Genomic DNA, 14,196 nt, shown 5'->3' with positions numbered 1-14,196 from the left:
TTTCATTAACAGAAACTGCCAAGCAAGTTCAAGAAGTTCTATGCAGAGTTTGAAAGTTTAATGGTAAGTGACAGTGGCTTCTTTATTCTGTTCACTGTCTACATTAATCCAATTTCTGATTAGCTGAATTGAAGTTCTCATTTCGGAAATTTTATCTGTCCTTGTATGACTTTAAGAAGTTTATGATCCCTTTTAGTGCTGCTAAAACAAGCATGTCTGACTAATGAATGGCACCCTCAGGAACTAACTTAAAGAGGACTTATGTCCCGCATAAGGTCAATTTGTATAACTAAGAAAAGCAGTGTAATAGGGTCCTGTCTATCCAGCTCAGGTTGGCTATGGGTTGGAAGCTGCATTTTCCTTGGCTTGCCAAAATTATTTTTCCCCATTGACTGGGAGGTGTTAGACAGAAAAGGAGTGAGTTGTGCTTGCTGGGAGTGATGGGCAGGTTTCAGAGGGCAAATCGGGACAGGGATCAGCCGTGCAGGGCAGAGAGTGAGTGACCCAGACACCCGGGAAGAAGTGGGCCTTCAGGAAAAGGGGGATCTTGCAGTAGAGGTTTCATTTTGCTTTCAAAGGAAATCTCTTGCCTTGGCTCCTGTAGGCGAATCTCCTTTTCAAACAAGAAAGGGAAAAAAAAATTTTTTTTTTATGCCATAAATGAAGTTATTTTAAAACACAAGTCAGGCCGGGCCCAGTGGTTCATACCTATAACCCCAGCACTTTGGGAGGCCAGGAAGGGTGGATCACTTAAAGTCAGGAATTCGAGACCAGCCTGGCCAACATGACAAAACCCCGTCTCTATAAAAAATACAAAAATTAGCCAGATGTGGTGGCCTGCACCTGTGGTCCCAGCTACTCAGGAAGCAGAGATGGGAAGATCGCTTGACCCAGGAGGTGGGGGCTACAGTGAGTAGTGATTGGGCCACTGCACTCCAGCCTGGGTGACAGAGTGAGACCCCGTCTCAACACACACACACACACACACACACACACACACACAAATACAAATCAATTTGTGTAAGTCTACCTTTCTTTTGTAGCTATATTTGATTCAGAAATACAGTTGAGCCTTGAACAACGCAGAGGTTAGTGGCACTGACACTTCTTCCACCCCCATGCAGTAGAAATATTGAGTATAACTTTTTATTATTATTATTATTTTGAGTCTGGGTCTCACTCTGTCACCAAGGCTGGAGTGCAGTGGTGCGATCATGGCTCATTGCAGCTTTAACTTCTTGGGCTCAAGCAATCCCCCCACCTCAGCCTTCCAAGTAGCCTCCCAAATTATTTTTTATTTTTTTAAAAATACAGGTCTTGGCCGGGCACAGTGGCTCATGCCTATAATCCTAGCACTTTGGGAGGCCAAGTTGGGCAGGTCACAAGGTCAGGAGATCGAGACCATCCTGGCTAACATGGTGAAACCCCATCTCTACTAAAAAAAAAAACAAAAAAAATTACCATGGTGTGGTGGCAGGCACCTGTAGTCCCAGCTACTTGGGAGGCTGAGGCAGGAGAATGGTGTGAACCTGGGAGGTGGAGGTTGCAGTGAGCCCAGATTGCACCACTGCATTCCTGCCTGGGGGACAGAGTGAGACTCCGTCTCAAAAAAAAAAAAAATTGGGGTCTCACTTAGGGTCTCACTATTTTGCCCAAGCTGGTTATGAACTCCTAGGCTCAAGGGATCCTCCTGCCTTGGCCTCCAAAAGTGATGGGATTATAGGCATGAGCCAGCATGCCCGGCCCAATCATAACTTACGACTTTCCTCAAATTTAACCACTAATAGCCTACTGTCGACTAGAGGCCTTACTGATAACATACAGTCAATTAACACATACTTTGTATGTTATATGTATTATTATGTACTATATTCTTACAATAAAGTAAGTTAGAGAAAAAATGATACGACAATCATAAGGAAGAGAAAATGTACTGACTGTTCATTAAAGGAAAGTGGATCATCATAATGGTCTTCATCCTTGTCCTCTTCTTGTTGAGTAGGCTGAGGAGGAGAAGGGGTTGTTGGTCTTACAGTGTCAGGGATGGCAGAGGCAGAAGAAAAGCCATGAATAAATGACCCACACAGTTCAAACCTGTGTTATTCAAAGGTCAGCTGTACTTGACTGTGGGGTGACAAGGCAGGTGTAATAGGAGGTAACGAAGGGTGGCGTATGTGTCACCAGTCATTATCATCATCTCTTTTTCTCTCCTAAGGACCCTTCAAGGAACCACAGGGCCTACAGGCTGACGGTAGCTAAGCTGGAACCTCCTCTCATCCCCTTCATGCCTTTGCTCATTAAAGGTAATCCTAATAAGATGCGCAGGCCATAGCAGGTGATGAGTATTTGGGGGAGGGAAATGAACAATACCTTGATAAGATTGATTACTTAGGGAAAAATGATCGATCCCAGCCTTCTGCCGTCTTTGTCATCTCCTCTTAGCCCTGACTTTTCGGAAAGGGTTGGAAAGATGACTGGAGGAGCAGGGATCCACGATTTGGAAAACTTGTTAGTGAAACAGAAGATTAGTTTAAAAATTTTACTAATCTCAGGTGAAGTGATTTAGAAAGTTAAACACCTAGCATTAAAGGAACTATTGTCAGCTTTTTTCAGCTGTAGTGTTATGCAAATCTGCCAGCATAATCTAATGGTGCTATTGTGCTTTCTTAGTATGACATATTTCCATTAGTGATTAGAATGTGGCTTTTATTTCTTTACAGATATGACATTTACTCATGAGGGGAACAAGACGTTCATTGACAATCTAGTAAACTTTGAAAAAATGGTATGTGCGGTATTATAACCTTAACCACAATGTGTTTTTAAAATAAAATTTGCATTTGTTCTAATAAAGGAAATAATTTCCATATATGCTGCCCTGTTAAAAAGGTAGTTACACATAAAGGAGTTTTGAAATATTTGGTTCAAATTGGCTACCTGTTCTATTCTGTCAGTTCTCTTTTGTGAAACTGAATAGTATTTGCGTTGTAGTTCACAGCAGCAGCTGGCTTTTATGCCGTGTGTTTCTTCCTTGGCAGCCTGTTGCTGAAATGCACAAATGTTCCTGAGTGACTTCCATGTTGTTGTTTTGCTATAAGGTTTGCGGAGCTAGACTGCCCCAGGATGCCTTTGAAAGGTTTATCTGCCAAGCCTGACTTTAGTGTCTGTAGGTAAAAGGCAACTCTACGCCTTTATTGTGGAGGATTAATCTCAACGTGTATTGCTTATCCCAATAAAGTTCGCTCAAGTTCAGAGAAGGAACATGATAATCTTTATAATAAAAAAAATTTTTTTAATCTTATTTTTAATACTTTTATATATTTATTTATTGTTGGAGACAGGGTCTCTCATTGTCACCCTGGCTAAAGTGCAGTGTTGTGATCATAGCTCACTATAGCCTCAAACTCCTGGGCTCAAGCGCTCTTCCTGCCTCAGCCTCCCTAAGTGCTAGGATTACAGGCATCAGCCACTGCGCCTGGCCTAGAAAATTTTTTTTACAACAGATGTGGAACTGGCACATATTCAGTATTTTCTAGGCACCCTCCTCCTAGTCCTTATTCCTAACGGGGTCGGGGGGAGCGAGGGAAAGCAGGGTTACCTGGCTTAAGTTACTTTGCAGTTTATTTTCTTATCTTCTGTGAAGCAATAAAGCAGATCATGCCAAAACCTTTCTTTAACTGCATAGTGCATGCTAATGGAATGATCATTGTCTTCTGAATCCTTTGGCTGCAACCTGGTGGCTGGAGTGTTGGAGTACTTTATCGCTCTCTGGGTGAGCATTTGCCCGGTCATGAACTGCAGTGCGAATGTGGCGCTGTGGGAAAACCAAGGACCTGGAGTCTGGGAGACATGAGGTTCAGTACACAGTTCCATCACTTTATAGCTGTCCCTTAACTTCTCTGTGAGTCAGTGTCCCCAACAGAAAATGGGGATCATGCCTGGCCCATCTAGCTCTGGATTATGTAAGCCATAAAGTGCTATAGACTTCTTATCAGATAACTGTTATTCTAGTTGTTTCTTGAAATCAAGCTGGCACGTGTGACTCCAGGAGAATCTGAAACACCCTGCAGTCATCCTGCAAGGATCTGCAGCATTCAGCCTGGGGAATGCACTTATTGCAAAGCTCAGTCTGGCCAAATGCAGCTATTGCTGGGCACTGTGTCTTAAGCTTCTTATGAAATAACACATGAGTGCACACTCCTCAAAGACGCTTTACACTAGACAGCAAATATTTCCTCAGCAGTCTTCCTTCCCACCCCTCACACCAAAGGCAGGGTATGAACATCTTATTCCTGTGTCAATGTAATAATTGTTTGATCAAAGTAAATACCATTCTTTGCTTACTTATTAGTATGGATAATTAAACAATTCCTCTGACTTACCAGAAAGAAAGTCTGTTTTCCAGAAATGGAAGACTTGGCAAATGGGTAAAGAAACTTCTGGATTACTTATGCAGAAATGCAAACTGAGGAATGGCTAAGCCAACTATTTAACTATAAAATATCCACGTGCACAGAGATGGAGAAGTCCGAGTTTCCTAAAGAGTTGACTGAGCTTTAGAAGTTTTGATGGCCATCATTCTCAGCAAACTAACAGAGGAACAGAAAACCAAACACCGCATGTTCTCACTCATAAGTGGGAGTTGAACAATGAGAAAACATGGATACAGGGAGGGGAACAACATACACCAGGGCCTGTTGGGGGTTGGGGAGCAAGAGGAGGGAGAGCATTAGGGCAAATACCTAGTGCATGCAGGGCTTAAAACCTAGACTGGTTGATGGCGGCAGCAAACCACAATGACACATGTATACCTGCATAACAAACCTGCACATTCTGCACATGTATCCCGGAATGTAAAATAAAATTTTTTAAAAAAAATTTTAAAGAAGTTTTGATGGCTAAAGTTAACTAAACTGAACAAATAAGAACAGCAAGGTATGCAAAGCCAGCCATCTGTCAGGGTAAATGAAAGTTGTTTCATCTAGGTTTTGAGATCTTGGTGTCCCATCCATAACCTGTAAGGAAAAGTCAAGGTCACATTCAGTAGATACTAGAAGAGTGCCATTCCTCTCCCTATTTCTGCACTTCATACCCAGAGCAGTGGATTCCTCCATGCCTAGCACTAAGGAAAGAGATCTTTCCCATCTTACTCTCTCAGAGTCCACTTTTGCTGAAAAGCAATGAATAGCTAAGGTAGCAAGCAGTTCACCTGTATTAATGGAAACCTAAATTAATGATGGCATAAGCAAGATCACTTATTTCTTTCTCACTTAAAAGTTCAAGCGGGTATGGTAGCCCTGCTACAGGATGCAATCGAGGTTCCAGGCTTCTCTCTCGCCAGTTTTACATCCACTTGGTTCAAGATGGCGACCTGAACCTCCACATTCCAACCACAGGGAAAGGGAAAGGAGAAGGTGAAGGCATGTTTCATCCCTTTTAAAGATAGGGAAGAAGTTACACTCACCACTTGACTCATATTTTATTTCCCAGAAACCTAGTCCCATGAAAGGAAGGCTAAACCATGAAGCCCTTATTGGAAGTATTCATGTATCCCACTGAAAGTTAAGGGGTTTTATTCATATGAAAGAGAAGGGAAGAAAGGATATCAAAAGAGTACTGTTAGTTCTCTGTTCTAGCAACATGATACATTTTACCTCATTTGAGAAATTCTACCATAAGAAAGTTTGGTTTTAGAATTGGCCTTCCAACTGGGTGTGGTGGCTTATGCCTGTAATCCCAGCACTTTGGGAGGCTGAGGTGGGCAGATCGCCTGAGGTCAGGAGTTCAAGACCAGCCTGGCCAACATGGTGAAACCCCATCTCTCTAAAAATACAAAAATTAGCCAGGTGTGTTGATGGGCACCTGTAATCACAGCTACTTGGGAGGCTGAGGTAGAAGAGTCACTTGAACCTGGGAGGCAGAGGTTGCAGTGAGCCGAGATCCCACCACTGCACTCCAGCCTGAATGAGAAGAGTGAGACTCCATCTCAAAAAAAAAAAAAAAAAAAGGAATTGTCCTTCCATAAATTAGATGTTACTAGAAAATGAAATGAAATTTCAGAATGATTTGATTATGTTTTCTAAGCAAGGTGCATGTTGCCAGGTTTCCAAAATTTTCTCCCCATAAACTAACACACCCTACCCCCATATCACCACCACTACCATCAGTGGCTACTGTTATTACTGTGGGTCTTGGGAAAGGCTACATCTTCCTTTTCAGGTTGATGTCAGTGCCACTTCCCAGTCATCCATCATCAAGGCCCAGGTGCTGAGCAGAGCTGGCAGCCTCTGTGGGGCTGGTGGGCTGGGTCCCCAGAGGGAGCCCCTGCCAGGGGCAGAGGTCACCAGGGTAGCTAGGAACACAGATACCTTTTCTTGGTGGCAGCATTGTACAGTCACAGCAAACCACCGTGCCAACTCTAAGTGTTTTTATTTTGTACATCTTCATTCAAAACATTTCTCTGAAATAGAACCAATCTCCTACATCTTCCCCCTTGAGGTATGAAATAAGGATTAGAGAATTTGTTGCTTATTGGTTTTCAGGATTTATGGGTATGAACAAAAGAGAATTCACACCCTGATCCTTATGCCAAAAAAATCAAACAGACATTCTTTTATTTGGGGGGAACATAAAGGAATATTCAAAAAAATGTTTGAATAAAGCCCTTCCTAGCTTTCTATGGCATACATGAATATTTATAACATTTAGGAGATAGACTAGCAATGGATTAGAGGATAATATGCTGGCCGCCTGCCACTATCCCAGGCTGCATAAAGCATGCTGATAGGAGATTGGTTCTATTTCAGACATACCCATATTTAGGTATATTTATTTATATATATGATTTTTAAGGTAGTCATTTTATTTGGAATGAGAAGCATGGGGCAAACTTCTATACTTCTGTAAACATTACAGAAGCTAATTCATTAAGGAAGAGAAATGTTTTGAATCCTTTTATTTTTGTATCACTAAGCATGTCATTACATAATTAGCAACAATATGTTTTCTATCCCCAATAATATTATTATAAGATTCATGGAGAGAGCATTTCACTTGTTACCTCAATCTATGGGAAAAAAGAATCTCTAAGTAAAAACCTATGTGTTCAAATCCACCCTATTCCCAGACCTCTCCAACACAAAATAAATCTATGGGAGTACTTTGAGAGTTTACATCTTTGTATAGATTTCACAGGCCAGGTTAAATGCAGATTTCCAAAGGGTATGCTTCAAAGCAACGTAACATGTGTGTAGTGTCCAGGCAAAAGAATTTACTAAGAAATATAAACATCTAGAAACTAACCCTGGGCCTTTAGGAGATTACCTGCGGTTGGGAAGAGAAAACATAAACACATGAAATATTAAAAATCCACAAAAGATATAAAAACTAGGTCACAATAGTAATAAAAGAGCTGTCAGAAAGCAAAATGCAGGAAAGAAAACTTCATGCAGTTTTATCAATGGAAAATAAAACCACATTATATGCAGTGACTTAATATCAGAAGATCTAGACTAGCCCTAAGCACCTGTCCAGCCTCGTCTCGCACTTTGTCTTTTCCGTGTCCAGTCCACGTTAGTGAGACCGGCCTGCCGCCTTCTCCTTTCGGCCTCAGGGTTTTTGCACTGGCTGGTACCTTTGTCTGAAATTGTCTTCCCCCAGTCGTCTGCTGTCTGGCTTCTCATCAGTCAGGCCTCAGCTCACAGGTCCCCTCCTCCAAATAGTCTTCCCTGACCACCCTTGTAGGAAGGGAAGAAGATCACACATCTTCCCTGATCTCCCCTCCTCCCTGTGCTGCTGTGTCTGTCCTTGAACACCGTTCCGCCACACCCAGCACTCTCCAACACAGCCTTGCCTTAATAGGGGTTTCACAGCCTGAGATATCTTCCTGCCTCTTCAGTGTCTTCCCCACCAGAATGCAAGTGCCCTGGTCCAGGTATCTGTTTTGTCCACTGATATTTCTCCAGCACCATAAAAATATCTGGCACATTATTTCCCCAGCACCCATAAAAATGTCTGGCACATCATAAGTATGCAAGAAGTACTTGTTGAATAAAAGAATAAAATGTTAATGTTTCAGTGTTGGGCTTAGTGCACGAAAGCATTTTTCAAAGATTTTATGTAATAAATCCAAAAGTGTTTTCTATTTTATTAGAAAATTGGATTAACCGGCCGGGCGCAGTGGCTCACGCCTGTAATCCCAGCACTTTGGGAGGCTGAGGCGGGTGGATCTTGAGGTCAGGAGTTCAAGACCAGCCTGGCCAAGATGGTAAAACCCCATCTCTACTAAAAATACAAAAATTAGGTGGGCGTGGTGGCGGGCGCCTGTAATCCCAGCTATTCAGGAGGCTGAGGCAGGAGAATTGCTTGAACTCAGGCAACAGAGGTTGCAGTGAGCCGAGATCGTGCCACTGTACTCCAACCTGGGCAATAGAGTGAGACTCCATCTCAAAAAGAAAAAGAAAAAGAAAATTGGATTAACTAAAATGTCCCAAAGCGTTTTGCATAACTGAGACATTGTAAAATATGACTTTGCCTTAGCCTTTGTTCCTAACCAGACATTTTTCTGTCCCCCGTCCTCCCTGTGGTGCTGTGTCTGTCCTCCAGTGTCCCTCCCTGAGTATATAGAGGTACACATGCTCTACATGTGCCTGGACAGGCACCTGAACTGCCTTCTTCCATGGTCATCATATGGACCACATACCGTGAGCATCATGCATGTGTTACACATGTGTATCTGCATGTCACACACCTCTTGGATATTAAAGATCTGTAGGGAGACAGGACTCAGAGCTCCTCCTCAATGATGCAGACAGGCTGGTTCAGCTTCAGTTCCCTTTTATCTCTGGTCCTCACTGTGCCCTTCCATTTGGTTGCTATCACAGGCACAATCTCTGTTAGGTGAGACACTGTGTATTTCTGAATCTTGTGAAAAAGATTCTTGTCCCAAATATGTGGAGGTCTGAGTGAAATAATCAAGTGGTGTAAATGTGGTTTTATACATGCTAAGCAAAGAGATCCTATATTTGATAGACATAGGTCTGGAGATAGAATCAAATCGGTAGAGGCAGAAATGTAAGAAAAAGCAATCTGGCAAACATTAAGAGCAAGGATGGTAAAGATCTTAAGGGGCTACAGAAGGAAAGATTAAAACTGTTGAGGGCAGGCATTTAGAAGAGGCCTTTCGGTGAGGAGCCGCTTCTTGAGCGATCTGAGCAGAGGCAGAATAATAGGCCAAGAAGGAGGCTATTGTGGCTGCTCTCTGGGAGCGGGAGGTCCTAGAGTGGCACCAGTGAGGTGGCATGGCCTGGAGGGCCTGCTGGTCCGAACTTGAAGAATAAAGCCTTCTCCTCTTCCACAATGGGAGAGCAAAGGGGGAACTTGGACTACGGCACAAGAGTCAGTGCAGAGCTGGCCAGGAAGGTAGAGGCAGCCACAAGGTCCTGGTAGGCTATGTCATGTCTTTATAGGAGTGATAGTGGAACTTAGCTGGCCTGCTTCTCAGCGGAGGATGCCACAGAAGGGTGACGCCTGCCGAGAGCCAGGCCGCAAAGGCCCAGTCTGAGAACAAGGTACCTCTGACACCTTAGCAGACTCAAGGGAAATTCCCTACATCCGAGCTTGAGAGAAATTTGTGTTTGGGACGCTGGCCTCAGAGCCTCTGGCTTGTGCCAGGCCGAAGCGCACACAGTGGTCACCCCTTCCTTTGGATGGTGTCTTTGTGCTGGTCACTCTGATGCAGGCTGACCCCTACATTGGGGTTCAGCTGGGGAGAGTGCTTGGCTTTCCTAAGGAAGGAATTTAAGAGCGAGCTGACAATGAAAGAAGCAAGTTCATGAGAGGAACAGTGTACAGTAAAACAGCTGCTCCATAGACCGAGCAGTGCTGTCTCATAGGCAGGGTGGCACAGAATAGCACTCACAGAGTGCTGGCCGGCTCTATTTATACCTACTCTACTTATATGCTAACTAAGGAGCAGGTTTTTCACAAACTTTCTGGAAAAGGGGCCAGAAGTTCCTGGAACCATCTAAGGTAGCTTCCCAGTCATTGCGGTGGCATTTGTAAACTGTCACAGCACCAGGGGTGGGGTAGGGGGAAGGGTGGCGGGGGGGGGGCGGGGAGGGTGTTGTCTTATGCAAATACATTATAATTCCTAGTCCTAGCTGGTTTGGGCTGGTTTCTTTGCTACATCAGCAAGGTGGTGACCAAGGCTGGGAAAACAAATCCTGCTGATGTTCTACCTTCACTCTGCAACACAGGCCCCAGGAAGGACATCTGCTTCTGTGCCCCTCTCTTCTCAGCTCTAAAGAAAAATAGCCGCGTGACATAGTCACGGAGTTCTTCACTTGCCACCTCATTTCTCCTTTCTGCATTTCCCTCCTCAAGTGCATGTCCTGAGGGGAATTCATCAGCTTTCAGCTGGACCCGTCTCTAAGCCCTGTAGGCCATGAACTGTAGGAACACATTCATTTTTGCACATAAGCTCCGAAGACCTGTACTTAGGATTAGTCCCAAGAAACATCAGTTTCAGTGTGGCGACAGCGGGTTCAATTTGTCCACCTGCACGGATCTGGAGCGCCTTCTAAAGGAGGTGCTCTAATGTGGGGCATGTTCGCGCCACATTCACTCCCGAATTACCAATTGCTGTCTTCATTAGCTATTTGCTCATGGGAATGTGTTGTAAACCTCAGGCTGGCTACCAGGGAAAAAAAGATGAGAATCTGTGCTTTGGAGTAATCAGACATTCCCGCCCCCCACCCCCCGGCCTGGCATTATAGAAAGTTGCCTGGCCAGCTCCAGGCAGGCCAACCTGCTCTGGCGGACGGCGAAGCACAGGGTGTGATGTTTTGTTTCGCCCCCGCTGCAGCAGTTGGATAATGCAGCCTGTATCTCTTTAACCTTCGTTTCTGCCAGGCTGGACGGCGAGCACCAGGGAATAAACAGCTGTCTGCCATCAAAAATAACATGGGCTGTTGTGTGTGGAAAGATAGACTCTAACTAGATGGTTTTAGTTTTTAAAATCCTCCACTCTGGTCCAGGAAATCAACTGTACATCACAGAGCAGAAAGCTGCATCCACACAGCAGCTCCGTGAAGGAGGCTGAGGTTTAAATCACGATTACTTCAACAGATGTCAGTGGCATGACTTTTTTTTTTTTTTACTGTAGGCCCAGTATAGCACCATCTAGATCAAGGAAAGAAGGAAGATCATAATTTCTCTGCACTTTACAATTTGTTTAGTCTAGGGCACCGTACCAGAGACTGTTCAGAAGAGAACCAAAACTATCTTATGAAGAATTGTTGAAGAAATTGAGAATATTTAGGCTGAACAAGAAAAGATCTGGGGGTGCAAGGATATCCATAACAGTTATATTCAAGTATTTGAAGACTTGTCCCATTAAAAAGAAATTAAACGTGTTTGTTGTTAGGTCATTGCCATGGCATTAGTAAACTGTCATGGTGCCGGTGGGAGTCTTACACAAATGCATTATGAGCTCCAAGGATAAATGAGTGAAAAGTAAGGGGAGAAAGACCTTAACTCACAGTGACAAGTTTTAATAATCAGAGATGTCTAACAATGAAGGAGGCTAGTTTTGGAGGTAATGCGTTACTCATTGCTGGGATGCATTCAAACAGCGGGAGAGCCACTGTTTATAGGCAGGCTGTGGAAAAAGCACTGTGCGCTCTGGAGATGGTTCGAGGAGGTGACTCCTGAAGTCTCTTTCAGCAACCCAGGAGAATGCCTTGTAGTTGGATGTAGTTGTCAGTAACTGCTTAATATTACATGTGTTAATGGGTGCAAAAGAAGGTGAAGTTAAAATATTAAGTTAACCCTTCTTTGGCCTTGTGAAAGCATTTGTAACTATGCATTGACCAGCAATGCTAGTTGGATTCACACGTCATAACTGTGGGTTCACACCGTTAAACATTATTATCTCAACCTCACAAAGGAAAAGAATGGACCTCGTTGTAAAGCCAGATTTGGATTTCAAAGTTAAACTGAAGTTATCTGAGAACAATTAAAGCCAGATTTGGATTTCAAAGTTAAACTGAAGTTATCTGAGAACAATTAAAAAGGATACGTCAAAATTAAAACCATTGTTAAAATTAATCAAAGATTTAGAAAGGTAGAATGAACTTCAGGGCTGGAAATTACTGATTTAAACAATTGTTCTCACATTTTAACTACATAATGAGCTAAAAATTATGAAGCCTCAGAGTATAGCTGTAAAGAGTAGCATAAAACCAAAGTCAGAATGAAATGTTTTAGCTTTCAAAACTAAAAAGCAGAACAATTACTCCCTACAAAATGGTATAGGAAGAGGTTTCTGACCCCTGCTAATTGTTTTATTATTCTTCAGAGGGGCATACTGGCTGCATTTCCCAGGGTTTTCGGTAATTACACTCCATTCAATATCTGAAGAATTACAATAATTCTACATGGAATATACTTGTGCCCTTCGGATGCAAAGCCTTTAGAGAAGTGAAAAAACAACTTAAAAGTAAATTAGCAGGGAAGTTATCATAGTTACCATTTATTTCAAGGCTCCATATATCAAGGGCTAATTATACATTGTACGTTACATTTTCTGGGAGGGATTTGTGATATGTTTCTCATGCTGATCAACAGATGGACGTGTCAGTTTTTAGGATCTTTGAGAAGTGAAGTTCTAACTTTTCCAGTTGCCTCTTTGTGAGCGAAATTATCCGATGCGGGCACATGTCACTTCAGGCTTGCTGGAGTCCTCAAAGCAGTAGTATTCAGTGAGGTATTATGATGCTCACAGATAATATATTTGTAAGGCCTTGAGTCATCTATGATTTTTTTTAACGCTACGTAAGCTTTCTCAAAGTCATTTTCTTATACTTTGGCAAGCCAAGGGTCCGCGAGAGAAGAAAGGGACGACTGGAATTACCTAGCTGCTCAGAGATCGGGGAGTCTCTTTCCCTGGATGGAGCCTTATCCGTTTTCTGCTAGTGTTGGAATTAATCTGTTATCTCTACGGGACCCCCTTTAGAGCTTGAGCAGGAAGGTGTCCTGAAACATACATAGTGACAGGAGTGCCAGCTACTGTTCAAATACCATGAGAGTCTGGCTAAGAAATGGAGCTTCGGCCTCATCAGTGTTTTTCCCCAGGGGACGGGAGTCTCTGTTTCTATCCATTTTCTTTTCTCTTTTCTTTTGTTTTTAATTGAGCCCAGCACAAAAGATTCCCATTTAAGTCTTTATTGCAACCAAAACTTTACAAAGAAATTAAGATGATCACTTAGTGACAACATTTTAAAAGGTCAAATAAATGACAATCTGTCCATTTGGTTGAATACATGCTTTTAAAAAAATGTTTTAAAATGCAAATGGCATGGAAAATAGTCACAATGCAATGTGAAAAATTTCAAATCAAAATGAAATATATATGTACTATAGGAATTCAAATTTTTGGAAAAATATTTTTTTATATTTTTAAATATAAGAAGGCTATATACTGAAATATTAACAAGATTACTCTGAAGTAATATTCTAAGTGATTTTTACTTTGCTCTTAACATTTTCTGTATTTTCTGAATTTCTAAGATGCTTGTATGTTAGTGTTATAATCAGAAAGGAAGAAAGAAGGGAATCAAATCATTGGGATTAACATTAAAATACAAACTTTGGCTGGAAGATTAGAGAGGTCGGTAATACAGAATGTGTAGCAAAAGTGTAAAGGTAGAATATTTTGACTTGCTGTTCAGTCAATATAATCTCATACCTCATTAGTGAGTCTTATTTACTGTGAGGAACTTGACAAACTAACCCTTCTCCAAATCTAGGATAGTTACAGATTCTCTTACAAATTCGTGGCAACCTCAAGAAAGGATGGTGAAAAAGCATTAATGTACAGTCTCAGGCATGATAGATGCTTTTTTTTTTTTTTTTTTTTGAGACGGAGTCTCGCTGTTTCGCCCAGGCTGGAGTGCAGTGGCTGGATCTCGGCTCACTGCAAGCTTCACGTCCCGGGTTCACGCCATTCTCCTGCCTCAGCCTCCTGAGTAGCTGGGACTACAGGCGCCCGCCACCACACCTGGCTAATTTTGGTTTTGTATTTTTAGTAGAGACGGGGTTTCACCGTGTTAGCCAGGATGGTCTCGATCTCCTGACCTCGTGATCCACCCGCCTCGGCCTCCCAAAGTGCTGGGATTACAGGCGTAAGCCATCACG

The 14,196-nt window shown here is 42.7% G+C and overlaps 2 protein-coding genes across 5 annotated transcripts in view; both read left to right on the top strand.

Annotated features, from left to right (window-relative positions):
* MAP3K20 (mitogen-activated protein kinase kinase kinase 20) overlaps positions 1–14,196 on the top strand; it is a 763,073-nt gene that overhangs the window by 525,763 nt on the left and 223,114 nt on the right. The gene's annotated exons all lie outside the window — the stretch shown is intronic.
* The window catches only part of RAPGEF4 (Rap guanine nucleotide exchange factor 4), a 308,929-nt gene that overhangs the window by 290,147 nt on the left and 4,586 nt on the right, over positions 1–14,196 (top strand). For all 4 annotated transcript variants that reach the window (XM_050751325.1, XM_050751324.1, XM_050751326.1 and 1 more), the window contains 3 exons: positions 13–63; positions 2,216–2,303; positions 2,721–2,785. In XM_050751325.1, coding sequence (XP_050607282.1) covers positions 13–63; positions 2,216–2,303; positions 2,721–2,785 — 204 coding nt within the window. The remainder of the gene's footprint in view (positions 1–12; positions 64–2,215; positions 2,304–2,720; positions 2,786–14,196) is intronic.

This window comes from Macaca thibetana, chromosome 12, assembly GCF_024542745.1.
Source record: "Macaca thibetana thibetana isolate TM-01 chromosome 12, ASM2454274v1, whole genome shotgun sequence".
Classification (NCBI taxonomy): Eukaryota; Metazoa; Chordata; class Mammalia; order Primates; family Cercopithecidae; genus Macaca; species Macaca thibetana.
This window is presented reverse-complemented; position numbering and strand designations above follow the sequence as displayed.